At 43.4% G+C, this 27,980-nt stretch overlaps 1 protein-coding gene across 4 annotated transcripts; it reads right to left on the bottom strand.

Moving 5' to 3' along the window:
• Nucleotides 1-182: 182 nt before the first annotated feature.
• pde5ab (phosphodiesterase 5A, cGMP-specific, b) lies at nucleotides 183-27,358 on the bottom strand. Of its 4 annotated transcripts, none has more exons than XM_076151794.1 (22): nucleotides 27,317-27,358; nucleotides 16,195-16,705; nucleotides 15,862-16,035; nucleotides 14,056-14,145; nucleotides 13,794-13,865; nucleotides 13,578-13,667; nucleotides 13,308-13,445; nucleotides 10,758-10,825; nucleotides 10,172-10,274; nucleotides 9,993-10,077; nucleotides 9,364-9,539; nucleotides 8,536-8,595; nucleotides 7,696-7,842; nucleotides 6,073-6,198; nucleotides 5,595-5,689; nucleotides 5,312-5,399; nucleotides 4,929-5,029; nucleotides 4,414-4,491; nucleotides 3,977-4,040; nucleotides 2,829-2,903; nucleotides 2,414-2,497; nucleotides 183-2,336 (listed from the first exon to the last, which is right to left on the bottom strand). In XM_076151794.1, the coding sequence occupies exons 1-22, from the start codon at nucleotides 27,319-27,321 to the stop codon at nucleotides 2,217-2,219; spliced, it is 2,550 nt and encodes an 849-aa protein (XP_076007909.1). In that variant the 5' UTR covers nucleotides 27,322-27,358; the 3' UTR covers nucleotides 183-2,216. The 4 variants fall into 4 exon arrangements, with proteins under 4 accessions (XP_076007909.1, XP_076007997.1, XP_076007752.1 ...); XM_076151882.1 differs by lacking the exon at nucleotides 27,317-27,358 and adding an exon at nucleotides 26,149-26,249; XM_076151637.1 differs by lacking the exon at nucleotides 27,317-27,358 and adding an exon at nucleotides 18,627-18,908.
• Nucleotides 27,359-27,980: the final 622 nt, after the last annotated feature.

Raw genomic sequence — 27,980 nt, 5'->3', positions numbered from 1 at the left:
TATAAAGTGTCAGAAAAAAATAAATACAAGTCTTGGCTTTCATTTTGTGAATTTGTAGTTTTTTGCCAGGAGGTGGCAGTGTAACATTTCTTGTTGGAGTGTGGGGGTAGTATGAGTATTTTGCAATATAGAGAAGTTAAAAATCAATAATGTTGGTTATTGCGCATGAAAATACTGTCTAAATGGGCATTTTCTGTCATATTTTACAGATGTTGATTATTTTCCCAGCAAACTTGTACAACGTGTATAAATTCTTGTCTGTACTTCAGATGTCAGAAATGCTGCTTTAGAGTTACAGATGCAGCGTCATGTGATGGGACCTTTGTTGCACACGTGTTCTACGACAGCAGGTTGGAGGGGGAACTGATTCTGAATGAATTAAGGATGTAAATATATCTAGTGTGAAGGAGTACAGAGTCAGACAAAACAGGGTTTTTTTCTCCTTTTATTTAATCATTTTTCTGTTGTGGATTCGTCCTATTTTCTCAGAACAAGGCAGTGGAAAAAATTTCGACCCAATTCCCTTTGAAATTCAGCCCGGTCTTTGGTTTGTTTACACTTTGCGATAACACGATACAGTTTATTTCCCTACAAAATATCACTTCACAAAGAAGGATGGGCATCGTTCCGATATGAAAACCACATTTCCTATTTGAAGACTCGCGTGCTTTCAACAAAGAGAATGACCTTATAATATAGAAAATCTAATAAATATATAAAACAATAAATAGGAAATAGTTAATGTCAACAAGTGAAAAACGTTACAAAACACTCCAACTTTTTGTATTGTGAGTGTACCGTGAATTAGGGCCTGACGTACTTTTAACTACGCAACATGTACGCACCTGCCTGTATGCTTGGTGTACTTCACGTCAGTCTGAAGGATTACATATTCTGTCCACCAGGGGGCAGCACGAGGCCTGAAGCAGTACTGTATTTACCATCAACCAGTTCATAGTGCAAAGAAATGTCGTCTGATCTGCCCCCTAGTGGATAAACTGTTTACTCCTTCAGGTACACACATAGGTACATAGGCACATGTGAACACTCTTGATGTTGAAGTATGTTGAGGCCCATACAAGTATCTAACAATCTTATTATAGTACGACCAGAGTATTGTGGTACTATGTAAAGTATATACTAGTACAACATCTGTATCCTACTGTTCTGGTGCTTTCTACTATTCAGTGTTTCATTACCGTTAAAATCCACCATCTGTGTTAGAGGGTGAAGGTGAGACTTCAAAATAAAAGCCACTCTGTGCAAAAATAAAACGGCTACAGTAATAAATATATTATAGTGCTGACGTTGTTATGGTGACAGAATGGTGGCGGGTGGGAAAACATCACAAACTCGAGTAAAATTAGCATGATGTCAGACGGGAGTCCCAGATTCTTTCAAATTAAAAAAAGGAAATTGTATTTTTTCAAAGATATACGCCTCAGATTGTATAAATATTGAATGATTATCAGATGGATGGACCCAGATCTATCAGTAGCCAACTGGTGAAAACTCAACAGTGTCAAACAACCTCCATACATCTGATTTTCCATTTGACTGTACAGATTTATATTTACCTATCAATACTCAAGAGAGTGTGAGGTAATACTGCTTTTGATGCTTAATGTAGGAGCCCAAAATTTAGATCTTACCTGATATCATTTAAAGCTACAAAATGTTGATAATCTCACAAAAGATGTTGATTTGTCACCATCTTTTGTCAGATTAATATAAAATCTGTATGTTTTAAATTTACAAAAATAAGCCCCTGTTCGTTAAGGCCTGGTGTATGTTTGGTGAGGACGAGGAAGCGGCTAGCTTGGAACATCTGCGCAGCAAATTATCACATTTTTGTGTCACCTGATACCTTTTGTTTGCCCCTACCTTACCTACAAAAAGATCCACTCCCTGCTCACACACGGCCACTCCCTCTTTCCCCTATTTGATCGGCCAATCGTCTATGTAGGCGCTTTTGCATCATTGTGGAGACCGTCCACATTCTTTCAAATTTCGTGTTGGACGCAACATCCCTGAACCCAGATGTGATTTGCCCACAATTGTCCCGCACCAAGCTTGCAACGGCCTCAAGGATAGAAAGAAATTGTCCTCTTCTGAATTTACGGCAGCTCGTTGCAGAATCTTCTCCCACAAGTCAGATTTCATGCTAATTTCCTGTAGTTAAGTGATGTTGGTTGTAACGACAAACCGGGTCGGGATCACACCATGCCGTTGACCAGGTCTTTCTCGCCCTCCTCTGCTAAGAGCTTCCAATGCTGTCGGTTCTTCTGGCATCCTTCCAGCAACGGGGAACAAAACTCTGACATCCCGGCCAGCGTCTGTGACAAAGGAAACAAAAAAACAATCAGAGGGAATCGCGCAGAGAGACGGCGGTCGTGTTTGATAGTTGGTTTACCTCGTACAGCTGTATGCATATAGCATCGATGAAGGACACCTGCATACTGGGGATCTTATCTCTCTTTTCACGATTCATCAGGTCCTACAGCAAAGACATGTTGGACATAATGCTGAAATAAAGTGTATCAATACCAGAATGGCTCCAGAATGCTACAGACTTAAAAACACTGGAATTTCGCTTTAAGTTTCATCATTGTTGTTGTTCCAAATTATTATGGATGGTTTTAAAATCTTGACCAATTTGGCATAGGGAAGAGGTTGTAGGAACTCCTAGATGATCTGTGTTACTTATGCAACATGACTTACAAAATGACACAATTTCTTCAATCACACAGTAAAATGAGAAGCAGTAGGCTCATACAGTTAGATTCTCCTGCTACACAGATACCTCTGAACTGACAAAAACTACTTACGCTGGGTTCAATGTTGAGCTCTCGTCTCTCTTTGTCCCCCTGCTCGAAGAACTCTGTGGCGACAAGCTCTGCGACCTGCATTAGAGGCAAGAACTTCGAGTAAGCAAGCAAGCCGAGCGACTTCACCGCAAAACTGACTACATGTGCCGTGCTTCAAATGGTTCCTGCTTTCTTTTGCCAACAATTTGGCCGTTTGCAGATGATTTGATCATTTTCTCCTTTGAGTGCTGCCGTTTCAGGCGTTTGATGACAATTCTGTTGTTTGATTACAATTAAGTTGTTTGATTACGATACAGTATTTGGTGAGGATTGGATAGTTTGGACTCCTCTGCCTGCACACCATCGGAAACAGACTTGTATTGCAAGAACGAACTGCAATTTGGAAATGAACGAGTCTCTCTACGGTGGTGGGTGTATGTTTGACCTCACCCAATCATGATCCCCCAGATTTGTTTCATTTAATAAGAAAACCAAGAAAAGGAGCAAAAGCGAGAAGGAAAAAGTTCAGCGAGAAAAGAGAAAGAATGCAAAGAAATGCTAGTCATTGTGAGTTAATGGTCTCCATCTGTTTACAAAGACTTAAATGAAATCTGACTTGCTGCCTCAGGCTCAATCAGCTTCACCGTGTGTGTGTGTGTGTGTGTGTGTGTGTGTGTGTGTGTGTGTGTGTGTGTGTGTGTGTGTGTGTGTGTGTGTGTCACGCCATCTGCAGCTCATTGATTGAGGCTGTAATCAATGCTCGGCAGGAGAGACAGAGTTTATTATAGCTGACTGGAGGAACATGAAGCATGAAGCCAGCGTTGAGCAATTTCGTCTGCAGTTACTCACGTCACTCAACGAACTAACACATGGCCGAGAAATTCTGCTCTGAGATAACGTGACGTTAAGGCAAGAAAGCTCAGAAAGGAGAAGGGGCGAGACCAATCAAGGACAGAAAATGGACTGTGGACTGTGGACTATACTTATATAGCCCTTTACAATGACATCACATTCCTTAACCCCTAACCCTGAACATGTATAACCTTTGAGTAATCCTAGGTTTGGATGCGATTGGCTCCTGGACTCCATGCAGCATTGTCCAATCTCAGAGGGGAAAAATAAAGAACAGCAGAAATGGGGAAAAGGAGGTTTTCCAACAATGTCTTTACCCTCTTCTGTACGGGCCAAGGCTTGGTGATGGCCGAGATGTCACAAGCAGTCATCAGCATTGACCTGACAGGGGAGACAAATCAGCACAGCAACAGTTTTGACCTCCGTAGATCATTTAACCCTTTGCGTTCTGCCATAGTCACAACTTAAATCTTGTTCTATTAAGCTCATTCTAGCAATCAGCATCGAACACAATCTTTTTTTTTTTAAGGACAAACTGGAACACAGCTAGCAGTAATTTACAGATTTTCAATGTTAAAATGTCCCTGGTTTTGAGTGCTGGTGATGCTAAGGACATCAAAGGATTAAAATTGTATGTATTTATGTTAAACTGTACGGCACAACAAAACTCCACCGTAATGTAATCAGCACAAATCACAAGCTGGAACATTGCCACATCTGGTGCGTGAGTGAGTGTTGTGGGATTGACGTTCACCTTAACAAGTCTCTGTGGTGCTCATCCTCCCATATGAACTGGCTGTTCTTGGTGAGCTCAAAGAACTCGCCACGCCTCCTGACAACACACACAAACACACACAGCACAACAGCTTATTATCCTCTCACGACACCTGCCTGACTGAAAGAGGGATAAGATGACTGATAAAAGACCAACATGGATGCAATGAAAGAGAGGCAACGTGATGAGAGGTGGCGACGGTGGTTGGAGAAAGGAAGACACACAAGCACATTTTTACTTACTTAACCCACAGCAAATTGTTGCCAGGGGCGTGCAATTTTATCCATTATATCTACACAAAAGAAAAAAACTAAATGTGACTAAATTGGACGTAATTTTCGTGAATATAATTCAATTTGGTACATTGCTTTAAATCCCTGTTTAAAATACTATGACGCTCCAAATCTTGTGTACTCAAACTGCCTTCATTCTTCCGTCTTGTGTCTCTTCCCCCACCAGTCACATCCATCTGGGCTTGACATTTGGGTACGTACTTCATGTACAGAGCGAGGTCAGTGGCCAGAATAGCCCTCTCGATCATCTTCAGAGTGGCCTTGTACTCATCCAGGGACAGACTGCTCAAGATCTGGTTTCCCTGGCAGGAAAACGGAGAGAGAGGAAGGAAAAAGATGGAGAACAGGGATTGAAAGTGACATTCATTTTATATTACTGACTGAAATATTGCTTTTCTGTCAGGTTTTGCATTAAATATGGATTGATGCATTGTTTAGTCTTTTCCAACGAAATCCAGTAGCTTTCCAAAATGGTCCGAAGATGCTTGAACTGAAAACCTGCACCAGGATCAGGGTGTGTGTGTGTGTGTGTGTGTGTGTGTGTGTGTGTGTGTGTGTGTGTGTGTGTGTGTGTGTGTGCTTACAGGGCCGTTGAGGATCATGAGGCACTGGTCAAAGTGGTGATGCTCCATGGTGGAGTGACAGTACAGCTGGGCCAGTGGGTGGTCGCTTCTGGAGGAGGACACATGCATTTTTTGTGTAAGAAACTCTCACACACACACACACACACACACACACACACACACACACACACACACACACACACACACACACACACACACACACACACACACACACACACACACACACACACACACACACACACACACACACACACACACACACACACACACACACACACACAACCTCTGAATGTAGGAGTTGTTGACTCCTCTGTGGTCCAGGTCGTGGCAGAGAGTTGCAATCATCAGAGCCAAAATCTCCAGATCGTTGAGGTTATTCTATCGGATGAGAGAGAGCCACCGACCACAATAACAGCAGTTAACTAATAATGTTTCTTTATTAAGAACTGAACCTAATTTTATGAATTGATTGTTGTTGTGTGATTTTTTATTTATATTCAGAAATCATCAATATTCCTAAACCCAGCCCTGCATAGAGGTCAGCACAGCCAAATTGTTACGGCTTCTTTCCTTCACTTTGCCTAAACCTTCTGTGAAGTTATATTTCAGTATTCTTGCTACCAACTAAACAACCAACCAAAGGATGCAGGCAAAAACACAACCTCCCCATCCTGGAAGAAAATGTTTTACCTGAGGTGAAGTATATATTAATTCTTTAACAAAATCATCATAAAAACCAAACAACCAACTGTTTGACTAACCTGCAGGCGTCCTGACTTGAGCAGGGTGAACATGCACTGGGCAGTGTTGAATGCGTGTCTCCAGTTGTGATATGCCACATGCTTCCTGTAGTTCTTCTTCACACTCAGAACCCACTGGCATAAACTCTGCACAAGGTCAAACAAAACTTTGATTTAAGGAAGAGAAAAAATGACAACAAACCTGGATTAAAAACACCTTACAGTATACACTGAAACCAAGATCAGGTAAGAGAGGAAGCAAGAAATGAAGTTGAGATGAACAGGATGTAACGGTCTTCATCGCATAATGAAGAGTTCACTGTCTATCTTCATCTACAACGGATTGGATGACTGCACCACATAGCCAAACCAGCTGGTAATTTGTTAATACAGTACGTAAAATAATCTGGACGGGACCCAGAAAAGATCCTTGTGGAACGCCGGTGGAAAATTGAGAACTAACAACAAAACAGCACCGCCACAGCATTTCAGTTATTACAATGCTTGTTTTTTTGTGTCAGCAGTGCTGCCTTCACTCAGTTCTTGCAGGAGAGGAGCTCCACATTTACAGCTTTAATTCATGCTGAGCTCAGTCACCCCCCCTGGTGGAAAGCATGTTGGAAGACCCGGTTGGTTGGCTCTCTTCACAAGGTGACTGACATAGAAGTTCAAAACTCCTTAATGGAACTTTGGGCATTAAAAACCTGCAAATTCCTGTTGAAGTCCTGTCTGAACTTTAAAGTCCAAGGTCTCCTGATAAATATATAAATTATGTTTGATGCTGAGTAAGGGAATGGTTGATGCAGTCCAACGCTACAAATGTATCTGAATGATAATTTGCTGCACAGTTTTACATCCTGGGAGAGATGCTTGGCAACGTCACCTCCCAGCGTGAACATGGAACTGACAGCTCGCTGCTGGAGGGTCAGACGGTAGGTTCCTCTAATCAAAGCCTCTCTTTATGAGGCCCCTCTCCACGGGTACATCGGAGGTCAGACCCGCCATGAAAGGACCTCTTCACAGGGAGAAAAAGCTGGCAAGGGTCATTGAGCCCACCAGCGAGAAGTTGGCAAAGGGAGGTGGATGGGCACAGGAGGACATTTGGTCAGTAATGTGCGCATAAGTGTTCCAGGATCAGGCCATTGTGCTATATTTGTGTGTGTGTGTGCATGGTCTGTCAAAGGACACACACCAACATAACATAGTAATCTGACTACACCGACCTAACGACATCAAAATCTACAGCATCCAGAGTGCAAAGCCAAATCCATAAGAATGAAACAACGGTGAAATAATCAATGATCATTACTCATCATTGTCATATCAGTTTTAAACATAAAAGTACATCCAAAATGAAGTTACTAGGAAAATTCACCCATTGGTAAAAATACTTAATGTCATTAAGCTGCTTCAGTATTTTCTTTTAAAGCTGTACTTAAATGTTGAAAGTGGATATAAACATATTTACAGAGTTCTCTAAATGTTTGGACAATGTTGTAAAATGTTTAGTAATTTTTTTTAAATATTTTGACATGCATCCCAAAATGTTATGTTTTGCTCAAAATATTCAGACATTATTCTCGTAATTTTCTCCAAACATTTCAACTTCTTTTGAAAGATGTGTGTGGTAACCATGGCTCTTACCGTGTACTTCATCTGGAAGTTCTGGACCAGGTTGAGGTCGACAAACATTCGGACAGTGGACAAGATGGTTTCATGGTCGGACAAGTCAAAGTCACTGAAGGTGAATTCCAGAAGACGCAGCGACTGAGCTGATGGAACTGTGGCTACCTATACACACACACACACATACACACACACACACACTCTTTAGGTACTTCTTTGGCAATCAAAACAGGAAATCCGTTCCAGTTTCATTTGTGGTCCCTGTTTGACTTGTAGGATTCATAGGCACCAGGAGGGGGCGTGACAAAATGCAACATCTATTGCTGATTGGTTGTAAACTTTTGCAGCTGAGCCAGCCATGTTTAAGCCTTTTGCTGCGACACAATCTGAAAACAGAACGGATTCTGGTGTCCACTTGTTTGTTTGTCATCATTAGATTGTTCCTGTCCGGTCACAGCGTCACCTCAACCAGGGAAGTGCGACCTTTCAGAGGGTCTTTTAGCGTGATGGGTTGTCAGAACAGATCGCAGCTAGCAACAAATTTGTCGAAATGCATTGATATTTGTATTTATCGTGCCCATACAAGAAGGTAAAACTAAAAAAGTTCAGATTTTACAACAATTCTGTCAAGGTAAACACTAAAATTAGATTGAAACACTAACAGATTTGATTAAATTTCGTCCAAACGTATTACACACAGTGCACTGGAAGGAACATACATACGATGGCCCGGAAACATTTTGGGATCCTCCTGGAGGAGGAAGAGGAGGGGCGCAGGGTTTACCGTGCTCAGATCGAGGGTGAACATGTTCATATGCATGCAGGTGTATATGGTTAAATTAATAAAATGCTAATTACCGCGGTTACCTGGAGTTCCCGTGTTTCCTCCTCTGAAGCAGAGGCATGATATGAAAGTACCTGCACACACACACACACACACACACACACACACACACTTATGTATTAACCATACATATATTCAGAAATCCTACATCAGGTTTTCCAAGACAAACACTAGTAAAGTCAGCCTTGGTGGAGGTATGAGTGCTTTGTTATGCTTGTGCTTCTATAGGATGGGTCTGATTAGTTAAATATCGACCGCTGATAGCAGTAGCGTTGCCTTGCTAGTGGCTGTGGCTGCATTTTTACTGTAAATTTCGGCTTCATCAGCTCTCAGTCAGAAGTCACGCTTGTCATAAATAATTCACGACTGAAAGTGAGCGGTCATGCAGTGTCAGCAGCTGCACGGGAGGCAACAGCGCTGTCAGTTTGACGGTTGCTGTGTATTTGGAATACAAGGAAACCAGCAAGTCGCCCACAATCCAGAAAACGTTGTACATTTGTGAAATCAGTTTCCAATCTCGTTTTGCAAATGAAATCTTTATTGACGCACCACAAAATCCAGATCAGGTGAGCATAAACACCAATTCTTCCCCAAATTTAGTGTATTTATCCTTTAGTTCATAACCTCCAAATGCATGGTTGGTGTTGACTTCTGGTGCGTTTGAGTGCTAATAGTCAATTTCAGCGATATCACAAAGTCGCTTAAAACTAATTTTAATTATTTAAGCTTATAGAATGCAATATGTGTGAAAATACATTGTTAATCTGACTTAGTGGTATGTGTGTGTGTGTGTGTGTGTGTGTGTGTGCGTGTGTGTGGAAATGTGTGTGTGTGAGGCTGACCTCCAGTGTGACCTCCTGCTTGGCCATTGCTCTCTCCACGGTTTCGTACATCTGCGTGTTCTGGATGCCGAGGCCACAGAAGATGGCGAAGGCCTCCAGGAACTGCTCGTCATTTCTATTAAACGTCTTCACTCTGCCCGACGCCTCATCCATTTTGTTAACCAACTGACACACACCTACACACACACACAGACACACACACACCAGATTTATACACAAACTTGAAAACATACATAGTTATAACCATTATTAAGTAAGGGACAACATCACAATCAGGGACAGAGACAGACAATGAGAGAAAGAGAGGAGAGAGAGATCCAATGAGGGAGATGGAGACTGAGAGACAGACAGAGAGAGACAATGAGAGACAGACAGAGACAATGAGTGTCAATGAGAGACAGAGGGATTAGATTCCTAATATGTATAACTGCATGCTCATTGCTGTCATCTGATACTGCCTTCAATAAAAATACATGTGAAAAAAAGAGAGAGAACCTGGCAGAGAGAGACAATGAGAGAAATGATGACAGACAGACAGGCAGGCAGAGTGAGACAGAGATTGAGAGCGAGACAATGAGAGACGGACAGACAGACAGACAGACAGACAGACAGACAGACAGACAGCTTACCTATGACTTTGTCCTTCTTTCCATTCCTTATGGGCGTGCACAGTAAACTTTTTATGTGGTTGCTGCTTTCTTCAGCATTTTCACTCTGTCAGCCGACAAACAGGGAAATTATTCACAGCGGAAAAACAGGAGGAGGAGGATGAGGAGGAAGAAGTGTGATGTAGGAAAAGACAACCAACCATCCAGGGGAAGCGTTGGTCTTTGGTGACGTCTGCGATGTTGAGAGGCTGCATGGTGTTTTTCACATACTGGGCGTACATGTAGTTCATCTGAGCGTCATCCCTGTACATGAAACAACAACAACAACAACATGTTTATTAGGGTTTTATTTCGTCTTCCTAGCCAGTTTCAGTCTTTTGTGATATTGTATGGGACACATGAATAAGCCAAACATGACAGAGGAATCAACTGGTTAAGGCTGTCAGGAAGCAAACCAGCAACCCTCAACACTGAAAGCGAGTGAGTTTAGGAGCGCACGTCTGTCAGTGCTCCACGAGTCTGTTTGTTATCTTTAATCACTTGCGGTCAACCCTCAGTTTGAGGGCTGCGTGATGAACGACGGAAAACGATACGCAAACATAACATGAGGTCAAAGCAGACGGCAAAGTGTGTGTTTGTGTGTGTCTGTGTTTGAGCAGGCTTGGTGTTTGGACAGGGGTCCAGCTTCAGGCAAATTATAACAATGTGCTCTGTTCATACAGGTTCATACAGCTTTCCCTCTCTCCCTCCCTCAATCCCCTCCCTCCCGTATGCAACATGTCTTACCTTTTGTGGGCGTCTGGGAGTTCTGTGAGTTCCTCATATTCCATATGAAAGACGCTGGAGAAGGAGTTCTGTAATGAGAATGAAATTCGAACAATAAAGATGGTGCTCATTTGGAGGTGGTACATTTTGTTGTACATACGTACAACTTCAGAGCGTTCCAGTCTTTCTCCGAATGATCAACCACTACACAGAAACATTGCGGGCCTAGAAGATTGTAACACAAGTAGAAACCCATTCTGGTTGATTTGCCATTGATCCACGTCGACTCTCACTGCCTTTGACTGTGCTGCACTTTCTGATTTAAAAAAAAGCTTAAGGTTACTTTTAAATATTTTATATTATTTTGTTTCTCATGCTCATGTAAAAAATATAGCATAACTGTGACTCGAGTATGAAGAGGCAGAAAGTCCAGATTCACCTGAAACAAGCAAAACATGCATTGGATGCTGAGTGACAGAACAAGCTCAGTATAACAAAATTTATACAGACGATGGTATGGATCATCTTCTGTCTACTTTATTCTTTCCCAATGTAAAACCCTCTTTGATATGAGAGTATTTTGGAGTTTGGGGTCTGATCTGGTTCATAACCTCGTTCGGTGCAGGTCCACCTCGTACGTTTTCTGTACGTATCAAGTTCCTCGTTTCTCGTTCCCCTCAATTAAGCCATTAGGGGCGACTACGGTATTCAAATCCCAACCTTAAACACGAAAAAAAGGGAAAGTTGATCTATTACCCATTAGGTCTTGCCAGGAGGAGAGTTTATCCCGACATTCCACCGCTCACTTCGCCTTTCCCCCCTTATAGGGACTTGTTTTCTCTCAACCTGCTCTAACATACCCTTTGAAACAAATCCTTCCCCTTTTTTAAGAGGTGGGGAAAGGATGTTAAAGATAGACCAGGATTCTTCGTTTAGGAAAAATCACACACACACTCCGTGCGATGAGCTGATATATTAGAGTGAAGGTCTTACGCAGGAAAACGCAGCAAGAAATGTTTTGGGTTTTTTTTCCGTTTCATCGTTGGGAAGCAGGAATGTTTAGACTGAAGGTGAATAATATAGTGACATCATGAAGGCTTTCGCTGTCAGAAGGACGACACACACACACACACAAATTAACTATACATATATTAAGAAATCCTACATCAGGTTTTCCATTACAAACACTAGTAAAGTCAGCCGTGGTGGAGGTATTTGTTGGTATTAGTGCTTTGTTGTGCTTGTGGTTTTATATGATACCTTACTGGAGTATTTATATTATCATAAATTATTACTTTTATGCCAAAGTGATAAGTGTTTTCTACTCACGGAAAGTTTGAATTGTTAAATCTGCATATTTTGAGGCAAAGACGCAAAATGTTGCTACTGATATAGTTATTACCCCCCAAAAAATGCTAATGTGTCATTAGCATCAGTGGTCATAATCTGTTTTGAATTCCATATCTCTACTCATGTGCGGCTTGCAGCACTACTTCATTCTGCTGCTACACGCTCCTACTTTCCAATAACAAAGTGCTGTGATAAACCAGGCCAGCACACGAGTTATCGCTGCAAAAGCTCACGGTGGCGTTTACTAGACTTCGCACAGGAAAGCTGCTGTACGACGCAAACTTAATGGCGACATCGACGGACGTTTACCTGTAAACACAGATAACTGCAGTAAAAAGGGACGAACTGAGTAAATGTTTAGTAATGTGAGAGCGGTGGGGGGGGCGGGGGGGGGGGGGGAGGGGGGAGAGAGCGAGGGACAGCTGGTCTGACAAGCCGGGGGTCATGAGAAGGACACACACACACACAGCTCTATAAAGTGGTTGTAATGGAAACAGTGCAGCTCCGTTAAAATGAAAAACATCTTGATTTATAATAACAAAGTCGGATCTTCCTGGAGTTCCGAGTCGGTTTTCTCTCATCCAACATTAATTCAACATTCTCTGTCTTTTATGTGACACTCGCACTTTCATTTAGTCGCCGTAGGGCTACTTTTACTAAGACTGCTTTCCTAGCCGGGCCTCATGCTCAGAATATTCATCTTTAATGGGATTACTGCAGGTCTGAGTATCGGCTGAAGGATTCTAGTATTTGCTGCTTTTTAGAGGGAGACTGACAATGATAAGGTGAATCGATTGGTAATAGTATTTGTAATAAGAGATTATAGCTCATCACTGCAGTTTTTGATGTGTCAATACATAAGCAAACGACAAACACAATCATGAGTCGCTGCATGACACATCACCAGCTGAGACAGTTTCCAAGAAGAGGAGGAAGTGGACAAGTAGTAGACGTAACAGAGGAAGAAGCAGCTGCAGTTCTTGTTGTTGCAGTCATATTAGTAGAAGTTGTAGTACTTGTACCAATTTGAGTTGCAGTATTTGCAGTTGCAGTACTTTTAGCTGTAGCAGTAATACTACTTGTAGTTGTAGTATCTGTTGTTGTTACTTCATGTAAACTTTACAGTATTAATGTATACTTTCAGGTAACAGCTCGCAACATTTGTCATCTTCTGTGTGTGTGTGTGTGTACGTGTGTGTGTGTGTGTGTGTGCACGGTGACCATTGAGTCTTCATCAGCTATGAAGACGGTGCATGCCTGAGCCTGCATGAAGGACAGGATGGTCCCTGCGATCTTCCTTAGCAAAACCTCCAAACTCTGCTGCTCCTCAAAAATCAGACTGGCCAAGTCCAACAGAACCTGCACACACACACACATACACAAACATATGAAGTGTATAGAGTTAATAACATCTCTCTCTCTTTCTCTCACACACACACACACACACACACACACACACACACACACACACACACACACACACACACACACCTGATTGCGTCTATTCTCCAGCAGTGATGTCTCATAAAGTTGTGCATTGTGTAGGACGATGCCTGAAAATGCCAAGTAGGCCGAGAAATCCTGTGAGGCAAAAAACAGAGTCACTTTGAAAAAACCTCACGATGAAATGACGAGAAAAGACTGGATGGAAAAGTGATCAATCAGCGAGAGAAGAGAAGGTCAACTGAACGCTGCACTTTTACAAACTTTTTCATCCTGCTCGGTGAAGGCGCCGTCCTCTCCACACTTCTTGTTGATGGCCTGAGCCACGCCCACCACCTGGAGGAGACGTTAGGCAAGACATGCTTTAGGTCTTCTTCATATGTTTGTGACTTCTTCTCTACAGACGTTTGATTGTCTGAACATTCATATGCACATGGCCCCACCGTCTCTTTGTTCATTAGCTGTGTTTATGCTATGGATTCTCTGGAGACAAACGGTGAGTGATTTTGTGACGTTGGCATCTTACTTCCTCTCTGTGGTTCTTGATGGGCAGACACAGGATACTCTGGGTTTTGTACCCGGTGATCAGGTCCACTTCTGCATTGAACCTGGGGTCCTGGAGAAGCCACACACATACACATACACACACACACACCACAGACAGAGAAGGAACAGGCAGTTAGACATTTGTTTCCTGTGTGATCCTGAGCAGCTTACAGGGAGTCAAGGGGGGGGGGGGGGGGGCTCACATGATGCAGATGGACTTCCTGGAAACGAGATCAGGGTTTGCAGTTCGCGTGTGCACACACACGTACACACACACATACAAACACTGCAATTTAAACACTCAGATAATCTACGGTTGAAGGTTACATTAACTGCGTCACTAATAACGATGAGCGTGTACCAACATTCAAATACACACACGCACACAACAACAGGCACACACATTCATTCATGCACACACATATTAATTATGCACAGACACTCACACACACTTGAATCGTCAAGTGCACTTAAAAGGCGCAGACACACACTAATCAGACACAGGTGGGCTGCCCCATCAGCCTCTATTATTCTCTATTTGTTGTTTTCTCGCTCCATCTCCTCACATCCATCTCGCCCTCTGTGTGTGTGTGTGTGTGTGTGTGTGTGTGTGTGTGTGTGTGTGTGTGTGTGTGTGTGTGTGTGTGTGTGTGTGTGATGCATTGTACAATCTCTACAGTTATTAGGCCTCCTGCTGTTTTCATCTCTCTCCCTCTCTGACATCACAGAGCTTTCAAAGGATGAAGGTACCACACACACACACACACACACACACACACACACACACACACACACACACACACACACACACACACACACACACACACACACACTATATCAAGAGATTTATTTTTAACATTTTGCTTTTAAGGTTTGGGGCTTGGGCTTGGGGGGGGGGGGTTGATGATGCACTGACTCCACCAGAAGGTCATAGGTCAACACCTCAATCTCAAAGGTTGTGGCCTGAGCAAATCAACAAAACGGGTAAAAGGATTTCATCAAGTTTAATTTTCATCGTTAATCAATTAGAATCATTAGACTGCCATACAATCCATTTCTTATCAAGATATCATCAATAAATGAAGTTTTGAAATAAGCCATATGCAGATGAGATTGTGTTCTATTGTACAGACGCATGTGACTCTACCTGTGCATGTTACTGTGTTTATGCTGCAACTCATTCCTGAACAAACAACAACATAAGTAACATAAATTGAGTCTTTAGTTTCGTCAAATAAGTTAGAAAAATGTGTCTAAGAGGTGACAGAGCACCGACACCGCATTTGAGTGGTGATTTTGTTTTAATGCGTTACAGAAAAGGTTAAATCTTACTCCTGGTGACAGATTTTAAAAGTCAAACTGGTTTGATTATTGATTAAAGAGGAAAAGTGATCTTGATGAAACGCGATCAGTCGAAAGGTCGATGCACTTAAAACGTCACCAGAGACCGAACATCTGCACTCCTAAGTGAAAGAGAAGGATAATGGTGTGTGTGTGTGGTTGTGTCCACCCACCCAGTTGAGCAACATGACCTTGTTGCCTATCTTTAACCCTTGACACACAGATGGCTATATGTTTCATGGTCAGCATCGCAGAGAAGCGTCAGCAAATCTTTAACTAGGAGGAGTCTGAGATTCATTGAGTTAGTGGGGTTGAGCCTGGCAGGGCGTGGCAGCATTGCTAACCGGCTTCATTTGCTTTTATGTTTGACTCAAAAGCAAAACCATAGCAGCATCATCATGAAGCACAAACTCGGGAAACATCGGGAAGCCAATAAAAGCTTCACCTTGTAAGCGTTCTTGATGTTTAGCGGTTGTCCCGTGGCAGCTACGTGTCCCACAATGCCTTTGTTCCACTCCAGCCGGATACAGTTGCTGGACGATTCCTCCAGCGTGGAACCTTCTGCCACATCAAAGAGACGACTCACCAGGAACTTGCGGTTGGAGCTGTCCTCGCCAACCTGCCAGCACATCAACGCAATACACAGGAAGTTGATACAAATCTGTAGCAGAACATGTGAGCAGTCAAATCCTCACAGTGCAACTTTACTGACATAATCAAATCAATCAAAAAGATACCAATTTTGTTCGGTATACGGTGATACCTAATCCAGGCCTACCAGGAAGAGTGAGTAACGGTCTGCAGCGATCAGCTCATTGATGTGGAGGAAGATCTTATGACAGAGCGCCGTCACATCCAGGTGACTTGAAACATCTTTCACCAGCTCCAGCAGCCTGGCACAGCGGTCGCCCCCTCCTCTGCCACCACTGAGCACTCCCTGGCCCCCAACACCAACACCAACACCAACACCGCCCTCGCCCATCACTGCGCCTCGGAGAGGGACGGCTTCACGCTCGGCGTCGCTGAGAAACGTTAGCGAGCCTTCAGAGTCTTTAACCACGATCGGTCTGAGAGGCCGGTCGAACTCTGATGCGGAGATTTTGCGTGTCGGGGTGCTGGGGGCAGGGCTGGGAGCCGAGGCTGGGGAGGGGCAGCGGTTTTCCAGCAGGCTGACGGCGGCGGGACAGGGGTCAGTGGAGGACTGGTGGAGGCGCTGTGGTGGCGGAGTTTCTTTGGAGGAAGGCTGGATGGTGTGGACGCGCTCAGTGAACCAGGCATTCACCATCTCCCTGTAAGCACAGAGAAGAAAACATCAGGCTAAACAACACAAGTCTTTACATACAAAAACTGGTTGAAGGATGTGTGCGTGCGTGTGTGTGTCCTTTTAGCCAAGGTGAATATTTATTAGCATAACTTGAACGTGATTAAGGAGAAGTTCACTATCTGCCAATACGCCAATACACCAACACACACATTGCTCTAATCTACCTGTGCTGTGCAGGCGTGTTTACATTCACGTGTATATGCCAGTCAAAGGCCTCGTTCACCTGATGGCTAAAACACGGAAAAATCTACTGAAAGCAACAATCATAACAATTAACCGTACCAGTTCAGGCCGAGAGCCAAGCAAATAAAACTCAACAAGAATGGTCTGTTATCTCACCGTTGTGTGTGTGTGTGTGTGTGTGTGTGTGGGTGGGTTTGTGTGTGTGTGTGTGTGTGAATGAGACTAGGTCAGGTTTTGTCCTTAGAGTCCAGGCTAATGTATCCAGGGGAGGTGTGGCTGAATCAATAGCTCTCTAAGAAATGCCTCTCAACTGGAATGGGCTAATAGCTGACGTAGGCAAAGCTCTCGCCATGAGCCAATCAGCTTCAAGCTCTCACGATGCCCAGCAGCAGAAAATATAGCGTCTACTATTTCTGACAATATACCTTTAACTCCTGCAGCTTTTAAGGGAGAATATTCAAAAGGAAAGAAATACCAGAGTGGCACTTAAACACCACCTGCATACATCTTGTTCAACAGAGCTCCTTTTGCCTGTCACCATCAAAACTTAATGAAACTTTAATGAATACTGATGAAGTTGCCCACAGCTCACCTACGAAAGAAACATATCTGGGAGTTTGAAAGCTGGAATGATGCTGGTGATTCCAAGGCCCTCAGATGGCTCAGAAATGAGACGTTTGTCAAACTGCCAAGGTAGCAACTAGCTTAAGTGGATAAATGGTGCCGTCGCTAAAGCAAAGAGAGCTAGAGTGCCCTCCAGATATGCCTGCTTTAAAATCAAACACCTTATATAGACTGAACTGCAAAGGGAGGATTTGCACCTATCGCACGGTTTTCACACAGTTTACGACCGCGGGCCAAACAGAAAATCGAATTTCATTTATGGCCCCCTCACCGTATATGGCACTGCGGGCGTAATTATCACTGAGGACCACTTCACGAGTCTGTCCTGAGACATAAAGCAGTAAAAGTTAATGATTGACAGCCCTGTGTAACTCACGGTTACTGCGGTTACTGATTGTGAGGCTGAGGGGAAGTTGAAGGGCGATAGAGGCCGCCTTCACTGTGAGGTCTTTCACTGGGGCTAGGGCTCAATACGCTCTGCTCAAAGTTGGACTGTTTGCCTACATGTCCTCATTTACAGCTGTTTCTTCTACGGCACAAAGATGGGAGCTATACCCGCCACAATAAAAGCTAAAGTAGCTAAAGTATCTCAAAGATTGTTTAGTCCTTATGATGCAGATCACAAAGTCAGGACCTGGATGCAGCCAGACATGGTGGTGTACGCTAAACACACCTGGTCTGATGCTGGTGTGATGACCACTACAGGTAGACAACCACAATCAACCAGTTGATGTAACAGACTTCTCTGTCAGTTTTCTATGGCTACAGAAGAACACTAACTTCCTAACTCTTGTTCCTAACAGCAGTGAACCCAACGCCGTACCTGTAGACTCTTGGTTCTGAAATGTGTCCTCCGTACGGAGAGACGCTTCTTGATAGACATGACTACAGGATGAAAATCTGCATGTCTGTCTGTCTGTCTGTCTGTCTGTGTGTGTGTGTGTATGTCCTTCACTAGTAGAGATTTGTTTGCACTTATCACCACTACAACACACACACACTCACACACACGCACACACACACACACACACACACACACACACACACACACAAGTGCGCGCACGCCGCCTCTTCGTCACCTTGTCGCTTTCCTGATGAAGTAAGAGTGTGTGAACTCCCGGTGGTCGTCCAGCCACGCTTCCATCCTCTCGCTTTCCGGGGAACAACAGTCCTCCATGGCGCAGCGCAGCGCGATGACTGTGACTCCGACTAACGTCTACATCTACACGACCAAAGAAGTAGACGCAAACGCACGATGATAACAATAACACGTTCAGTGACACTGAGAGCGAAAGAGCGAGAAACAGAGCGACAGAGAGCAGCACGGGGACGGGTCGGTGCGCTCGGATCCCGATAATAAAGCGGCGACTGTGCGTTTCCTTCTTCAGAGCGTGAGAGGGAGAGAGGGAGAGAGAGAGAGAGAGAGAGAGAGAGAGATTCGACCTCTCAATCTCTCTCTCTCTCTCTCTCTCTCTCTCTCTCTCTCTCTCTCTCTCTCTCTCTCTCTCTTTCTCTCTCTCTCTCTCTCTCTCTCTCTCCCCCCCCCCCCCCAGTTGACTGACAGCAGCAGCAGTAACATATATATACAGTTTGTATGTGCAGCCATTTGTGTGTGAATGTAGGTTTACTAAATACGCACATTAAAGCGGCGCCTGTAAACAAATGTTTAGGGGCCGGAGAGCATCATGGGTGAGTTGTGTGTTTACATGAAGAGACATGTGAAATAGTCAATAGCTGAACTGAGAGTTGCTTGTTGTGTGTGAACATTTGCATGGCTTCATTTGCCTGCGCTGCTTGTTTCAGGTCGAACACAAAGCATCTCATTGTACTTCATGTGCCCTGTAGCAAAGGTTGAAGTACTTGAAGTACACAAAGTACACTGTCTGTCCGAGTCTGTCTGAAAGGTATTATTGTTAAATTATTGAGTGTAGAAACGAGAGGGTTGATTGATTGATTGATTGATTGATCGAGCGATTCTCTATTTATCCACTTTTCCCTTGTTTGGCCTCAACTGAGCTAATAACACCAAACATAAAAATCATAATACAACGCAACAATGAGCTTCTTTTTTTTTTTGCAATGACTAATTGGCTGTCCACCCAGCTGGACCAGCCCCCCCACACTTGGTGTTTTGTTACCAGCAGATGGTGGCAGGATTTCCCAGGAGCCCACATGCAGCTCCCCCCCCATCACAGCACATTACTATCAGGCAATCATAGCCGCAGGTCAATGCACCCAAACACAGGGACAACTAATCATAAACTCAGTTCCTCTTAAAGGCTTTTGTAACACTGCACTGTTTGCATAAATGAACACTCAGCACCTAGACACCGTGTAACACTGTATTTGAACACGCTGCTTTTGTTCCAGCTGTCGCACAAAAAATGGAACACAGACATATATTTGAATATTTTCTTGTGAGGCCTGTATGTAGTTTACATTGCAGCAGCATCACAGAATCACACAATCTATGAACTTGTGCCTGCATAAAAGTAAGATTGAGAAGTTTTAGGTTAATAATTTATTATTATTTGTTATTTATTCCTAGCTAAACTATGACCTGACCATCCCGGAGCCCCTGACCATGCTGGTGACCTTCATCCATCACAGGGCCACTCAGAAGCCGTCTCTGTGGCTCCACGTGTAGCTTCAGCTTGAGATAAAAGCCTGCAGCATCACTTTGGATGTTTTTGTGCGGTGACTCGTGCTTAGTTTGATGGCTTCCCTCCAGCCAGCAAAGCTCTGAGGAAACGCAGATGCGTCTCTGCACATCATCAGTGCTGAACCAGGTCAGCGTTAATAAATCTGGTGGCGACACAAGGCAGCTTCATCCAAGCTCCAGCGGTAGAAACGCCAAACAAACGGATGAAATCTTTCCTCAAGACTTAGAGCTCAGCTGATACATAAAAAGAATTCTATTTTACACAAAATTTAGAGTTTGATGTTAATTTGTTTTGTGTGTATAACAAAAAATACAAGTTAAATAAATGGAAAATATCTGTACATATCTACAGTTCGTCTATGCTTTACTTATTGAACCAGTAGTGGATCGTAACATAAATCCAAGAATTCTGAATTATCCAATATCAATAGCATGTTATCGGCTCGGGGCAACAGATTGTCACCCCTTGTGAGTATCGATACATTTCTGGGCGTATCACACGATGATAACCGTCACCTCATGTGGGGTGAAGCTGCTTTGAATGACTGCATAAAACAGCACAACCACAAGGGCCGACATTTTTTTTTGCTGCTAAAGCAAGACGTACTGAACAGTCTGTACTGTGAATGTTCTAGATTTATTACTGAAGCTCTCCTGATAAAGCAATGTATTACTTGAAATGCTTGACTGCTATAATGAGCTCAGTAGAACAAGAAATATGCAGACAGTGTAAAAGTTGGATGGTTGCATTCCGGCACCATGATGATCGACCCCAGAGTGCAGAAGAGAACAGAAGTCAGGGCATCATTTCAGTGATCAGTCATCATTTGGAGTTGTGAGTGATGCCATAATAAGCTTCCTTTCTGCCCCCCCTCCCCCCGCCCCCCCCGGTGAGGCTAAATGACTCATTTGCATGGCTTGTTAGCGACGTGATTGACGTTATGCAAATGATCTCACAGTGGAAGATGATATTTTGATGACAGGAAGTCTGCGATCCTGGCTGCACCTGTACAAACGTCGTCAGCTGAAGATGTGAGATCGTGACAGGCTGATTAAAGACGATAGAGTGCTTTTTGTTGTGACCGTCGCCTCTTGCAAGCATCCAGTTTGTTCCATCGCCTCTAGGCTTCCTCCAAACTGTCTACAGACCCAAAGTGACAAAGTGCAACGATTTCTGCATTCCAGCTGGAGAGAACGACCACAAAATGCTTCTCACTTGTCAGGAATCAGAAACAAAGTTCAGCATCTTTCCTGAACAAACGAAAACATGTACATACAGATCGATGCCGTTAGAAATAACAACCTGACCCAATTCAACTTCTTAATCTTAATCTTTACATTTATGCGTCTGAACAATCCTTGGTCCATTGTCGTAATGGAGCCGCAACACAAAAAAGCCTTACAGCAGATGCTCTGAAACACAAACGATAGCTCACAACCGCAACACAACAAAATGAAAATGATTTTACGACAGATTCAAACTTTCGGATCTGTAGGATGAGGGGAGCCTGATGCTCTGCTAAAGGGTTTGCAGAGCCTCCACCAGGGGGGCTAAGCAGGGGGTTGGTGCTCATTTCAGGGATTCGGGAAGTCCACCTGTTTATGGCAATCATTCACATTATAGATCCACATGAATGCTAAAGGTAAGAAGTAAGAGAAAAAAAGGGACAAGAATGACATATCACCCATGTCCACAGCCTTCCAGCACACAGAAGTATGAGCGTCGGGTTGCAGAAGATTGTAATGCTGTTTTTGTTTTAGTAAGCAAGAACAAGAACAATTTACTCAAAAGGTTCACCTCCTCTACCTGTGTGTCACAGGTGTGTGTGTGTGAGAGAGAGCTCACCTGCTCGTGGCCGATTGTGCCTGTGTGTGCACATGGAATAATCACCTTGTGGAAACATCAGCGTGGAAACACACTCATTAATGATGTTTTTGTGTATGTGTGTGTGTGTGTGTGTGTGTGTGTGTGTGTGTGATACCCTAAGGGTTGAGCTCAGATGGTGTTTGGTTCACACACACAGCGTCCCATGATAAACCTGTGTCCACATAGGCCCCATCAGTGTAAAGTGCTCATCCAGCATGTTCTCTGGTCAATAATTACAGCACACAAGTCCTAAAGGTGACCTGATTTAACCCTTTAAAGTCACCATGGTCACCACTCAACCTGCATAAATCTTGTTCTACTGAGCTCATTCCGCCCCACAGCATCAAACAGAACATATCAGTATTTCTCGGGAACCTGGACTTGGGCCATACTTTTAATGTAAATGTTCACCATAACTCACATTTTGTTCTTTAACTTCAGTCTGACAGGAATTTGAATCAAGCCTTTCCTCCTCAACACCCTAACCACCAGGGGATGTGACCAAACTCGGCTTGAAACATGAAGCCCCTCACCCGCAAGGACCAACCAACCTGGAAAAGTGGAGGAAAGTGGATGCAAATGAATTATTATAAGCCAATGCAACAATGTGATATGCTGCCTTGTGGCAGCGCTGTTTCATGCAGATCCTGCGTGTTTCCATTCCATTATCTGTACATAATATCACTTACTGAGCTACTTGCGTAATAAATCTATATTCATTATGAAATACTCGATCCCTTCAAACGTGACTAACATCTGTAAGCAAACATACAGTTTTGTTTACAGCTACAAACCGATGAAATATTTGAGTAACTTTGTCTATTTTCTGTCATAATCCAGCTCCAGGCCAGAGTAAATGCTTCTACCCCGACTCCGCATTACGACAGATATGAAACATTAACCAATATTGATCACAGCTCGTACAGGCAGTTCCTAATTATGGCCAAGGTGTCGTTTTATCTGTTAATCAGCTGATAAGGTGAACAAACTTCAGTCAACAACACAGCTGACTGGGTTTTAATCGCACAACCAATAAATCAGTTTGGAAATATACCAAAAGTGTAAATCTCATTCTCAAATCTCTCAAAGTCATTTTATTGTATTTATGAATTACCTAGACTATTTGTAGAAAATAGGGAAAACAATGGGACTACAGACTGCAAAGGGTTAATGAGGTGTTATCAAAGGTTTAACATGCGTGTAGGCAAACATTTGATCTCAAACAAGCACCTTATCTCTTTCCATAGCTTTGGAGCTTATCGTCAATAACTCAAAGTGTGGTTGCATAAGCATTTTGTGTGTTTACGCTGCACAACATCAAACAAAGCCTCAGTCTGACGCCCGGGCTCAACTCTGCTCTCAGCTTTATTTAGCTATCAAATCATTCACCGTCCTCCTCCTTCTGTTTATTCTTACGCGTTGAGAGATTTATGGGATCAATTTCCCGCTCGACGTAAACGCTGCGGCGCCGGCTGTCTGACAGTTCACCTTAGCAGCGGAAACGTGCTCTGGACGCGGTAGGCAGCTGTTGGGGTTCTGTCCTGCTGTTACACAACGGACTGTCTGTTTAGTGTAAGTCAAGTTTTAGATACTGCTCTCCGTCAAGTCCTTTTCCGGAGCCGACATTGAAACTTTGCAAGGATTTACTGCAGTTCGATGGTACGAAACAGCGGCGTGAAAGCTCAGGCTGGATTTATACCTGTGAAGGTAAACGTCTCTGTGGACAGAAACCATATCGCATCTAATGTGTTGTGAGGTCTGACTGGTAGATTTCTCTAACTTCCTGTCAGGAGGGGAGTTTGAAATGGCAACAGAAGCAGCTTTCGTGTCTACAATTGCACTGCTTTGTTTGCGTTTTCGCTGGGCTCCCGACCCCCCTGTCCACACATGAATGTGAGTGTAAAAAGAACCTCACAATTCTTGAATACTCATGAAGTTGCCCCCCTGGCTCACCCACGTTAATAATGTTAGCAACCCAGACCTCAAACGGTGGAGAATGGATGGATTAATACTTCGTCTCCAATGAGCGAATTTCAAGAAATCCGATCAGGAAATGCAAACAACCCACTCAGGAGGAACCACGGCAGAAATTCATTGTATAATCCAACAGCTCAATCGTGAGGTCAACTGGGCAATTAGTAGCTTACGTTGTTTCCATCCTTGTAATTATTTGGTGACTGTGAAATCGGGGGTATCATCTCATAAACCAGTCTTTAATGGTGCTACATGGCATCGGTTCAGGTGGGTGCAAAGAAATTAGTCATTCCTGAGTTCCTTGTACAAACCACAACTTTCATGAAGTAACCGAAGTGTAGAACAGCTTTCCCACATCTGTTCATTTGGCTCGTTCGCTCAGTGCCTCTCCGTCCTCAGATGACAGCTCGCCTCTCCCTCTTTCAGGCTCATTTTTGACCATGTGTAGCTCGTAACAGCTTGCATCCAGAATTGGACATTTTTGGATGAACACAATGGGAACTTGGCAGCGTTGCGGTCGCGGTCGCCCCCAGAGGGGAGAGTGACTCATGTGACCTCAGGAGATAAACCGCAATCAATTAACAGAGAAAATAAAGCAGAGAAATGAGGAGGTTTGGAACAAAAAAAGTGCAGTTTTACACAAAGACAGTGACCCATCTGCAAACCTCCCATGCTGTATACATGACTTTGATCTCCCCTTCTGTCGTTCCCGCGGTGATGAAAAGCACATGGCCTTTGCTTACATGTTCCCATTATAAAGTAATAACTTCCCAGCAAGGCTCTGGATGAAGCCGAGCAGCACCGTCGTTAATCACAGAGCAAAATTCCCTCTAAACACACAGAATCTGCACAGTCAAGCAGAGGCCTGAACGGTAAAGAAGGCTGTGGTTCCTACAGTGTCATGGATGATCAGCATGGACGAGTAAGACCAACTTTTTTCTCGAAAATACAACTTTTGTTCTCATAACATTTTGATTTCTTTATCCAAATATTATGACTCTGCAATAGATTCAGAAGATTCTCAAAATCTGTATTACTGTCCAGATATGTAGTGAAATAAAAATAATTTGAAGAAAATATGAAGTATGAAACAAAAGCAAGTGACTGTAAGCCGCTGGATTCAGAGCTCAGTCGCCTTAGACTGAATGTAAACAAACTAAGCTAATAAAGCTAGCAATAATTCCATCCAGAGTTTACGATGTTTTAGTAAGGACATTTTCCATGTCACTTCGTTTAAAGACCTTTAAATCCTCAAACAAGCAAACAACAAGACTGAGAGCTAAATCCTTGCAGCCATCCAACACCTCTGATCCCAAGTTTTGAACGCAGAAACTAAATCTGAGAGATTCTCCCACTTAAGTGAGGCCAGACTTTGTTGTTTTCGTGCAAAGCGGACAGGAAAGATAAGAGGCCGCAGATGGGGCGAAGTTGACATCAACGATAAGCTGCCCTGAACCGGTGAGCTACTTAAGGCAGAACAGGGATGACATTAGGTCAGGGGTGGGCAAACTACGTCCGGCCGGCAGCAACCAGAGGAGGACTTCTATTGCGCACATGCTGGTGCACTTTGCAGTGCTACAGTGCCTCTCAAACAGTCTGGGTTATGGTCCTTATTTCAAGAAAACTGGAAGTCCCCTTAATCATTTTTGTTTGATTACAATCATTTCAGCCTTTGGCAGGACCGATGTTTGGGGGCTGACTCAGCCAGGACGCTCACGTACACACACTAGCACACATGCATTCATTAAGCACATCGGGAAGATTTGGTGAATTATTATTATCATTATTATCATTATTTCTGCAGTTTCTAATGAGATGGTAAACACTTGAGTCTGATAGTCTATATCTATTCATTAGGCATCCTCGTCATCATTTAACTTGTGTGTCTCCATGTTTGCGCAGCAATCTCACAACTCAGGACGGCGACTGAAAACTTCCAAACATGTATGCGTGACTTATTTCTAATGTGAAGAATCAGACCAAAATAATGTCATTCTGATCATTCTGACGCATCTGAGAAAACAAGAAACTCTGGAATGCATGGACAATCACAGAAAAATGTGAGGAAGAAACAAAACAATTCCAAGCCCAAACTGACCTCTCTGCAAGCCAGTCACAGCAGCCCTCTGTCAGCCAGCAGGGTCAAAGGTGAACTTTCCCTGGCTTTGGCTTTCGTTAGCGGTGGCTATCATGGATCCAGTTCAGATTCAGTCCCCGAGTCCCACGACCTTGCAGGGAAGTCTTGCTGCTTCAAAAACTTTGACTGTGGGATCTGTGCCGACTTATTTAAAGTGGCGGCACACGATTGTTTACGCTGGCCTCCATGGGCGGCAACGTCAGTGACAAGTTAAAATTAATCAAACAAAGGCAAAGCCAGTGAGGAGGAGGAGGAGAATAAGTCTTGAAACACTTGTTCAATCCAGGATCATAAACACTGAGGACACAATGGGGAAAAACAGGCCCGGAATGTCTAAAAACGCAGATTTACGACGCAAATTCAAAATATATGCTGAATATATCTCATTATACTGAGCTCATTCTGGCACTCAAACACAATACAGCAATTTTTTTTTTAGTGTTGTGCTTTTTAAATCTCAAAACCTGCAAACATTTGTCTTCAACTCTCCATCCACGAGGTGATGCAGAGCCTGTTTAAGTGCATATTAACATTGAAGCCATAAGCGATATTGTCCGCTTTTTTTTTTAGAAAGTGAAGTGAAGGATTTTTAGGATTCATTTTTGTTTACATTTTTGTGAAGTTAAATATGCTTAGTTAAGAATTATTGCAGAATTGTGACAATCCAGCTTCTCCTGAAATAACGCTGTATTGTGTTCAAGTTAAGATCCTGATATTCTGTTACGACTTTCCGAGATACTTTCCGAGTTTTAAGAATGAAAGAGCTGTTTAGGTGTTTTGAGCTTCCATCTTGTTCCCTCATTAAATTAGAGCGTGAAAGATAATGACATAGAGCCGTTTGAAAAATAATCTGAAAATCAGTGTGGGTGTTCCAAATTACCTTTTGAACTGCAACATTTAAATCATCAATTATTCATGAATACTGTTAATCAGTTGCTCACTATTTAAAACTTGGTAGCTACAGAAATGTCACGTGCCTAAATATACAGCAACAGGTCTGCTAACACAACACACACACACACACACATGCGCGCACACACACACACACACACACGCTCACGCACACACATGCACACAGTGGGGACCATAACTCTCTCATGGTCGTATGTGGTTGTGGTTTTGTACTCACCCCATAGCGGTGCCGCCGAGTCCTTTAGGTTTTTAACCTCACACACTCGCTCACTGGTGGAGCTACAGGGGGATGGGTCCTCCTCCTCCTCCTCCTAGGTTTTCCCGCTTTGGTCCATGAAGCCTCTATGCTCTGGCCAGAGCTGGAATCCTTTTTTGGGACTGGAGGGTGCAAGAGAGAAAGAGACAGCTAGTCAGTGAGACAGACACACACACACTTTCAGTTTTTTATTTACATTGTCTACACTTAACTACATTCCAATAATACTATACCTCAACCCCAAAACGTTTTGAAATTTGACCGTCATAACTGGGGACAAACATGAAGAGAGGAGGTGTGAGAGAGAGAGAGAGAGAGAGAGAGAGAGAGAGAGAGAGAGAGAGAGAGAGAGAGAGACATGGTGGATGAGGACACAGCACAGAATCGTTTGTACCTTCCTATACTTTTAGGATACAACAGGCAGTGAAGTAATAAACAAAAGGTTCATGAGGCAATGAGCAAACAGGAAACAACATAGAAACCATTGGTGGAAATAATGATCACTGATCAGGAAATGTGGACCAGGTGTGGACGAGACCCCTGAAGCTGATTGACTGAGGGGAGTCAGGTGATTTAAAGGGCCAGGAACCATAAATCATGCGGGAGACCAACAGGGTCTAGTCTC

This window comes from Genypterus blacodes, unplaced genomic scaffold (assembly GCF_046128005.1).
Source record: "Genypterus blacodes isolate CSIRO-AG114 ecotype Tasmania unplaced genomic scaffold, CSIRO-AGI_Gbla_v1 ptg000002l_1, whole genome shotgun sequence".
In the NCBI taxonomy this organism is placed as follows: Eukaryota; Metazoa; Chordata; class Actinopteri; order Ophidiiformes; family Ophidiidae; genus Genypterus; species Genypterus blacodes.
This window is presented reverse-complemented; position numbering and strand designations above follow the sequence as displayed.

Coding starts and splice junctions, on each gene's coding strand:
- pde5ab (XM_076151637.1), bottom strand. CDS start 18,724: ATGGAGGACTGTTGTTCCCCGGAAAGCGAGAGGATGGAAGCGTGGCTG. Junction 5,690..6,072: donor TCAAGTCAGGACGCCTGCAG/GTTAGTCAAACA, acceptor CTCATCCGATAG/AATAACCTCAACGATCTGGA. Junction 4,492..4,928: donor GACCTCGCTCTGTACATGAA/GTACGTACCCAA, acceptor GTGTGTTGTCAG/GAGGCGTGGCGAGTTCTTTG.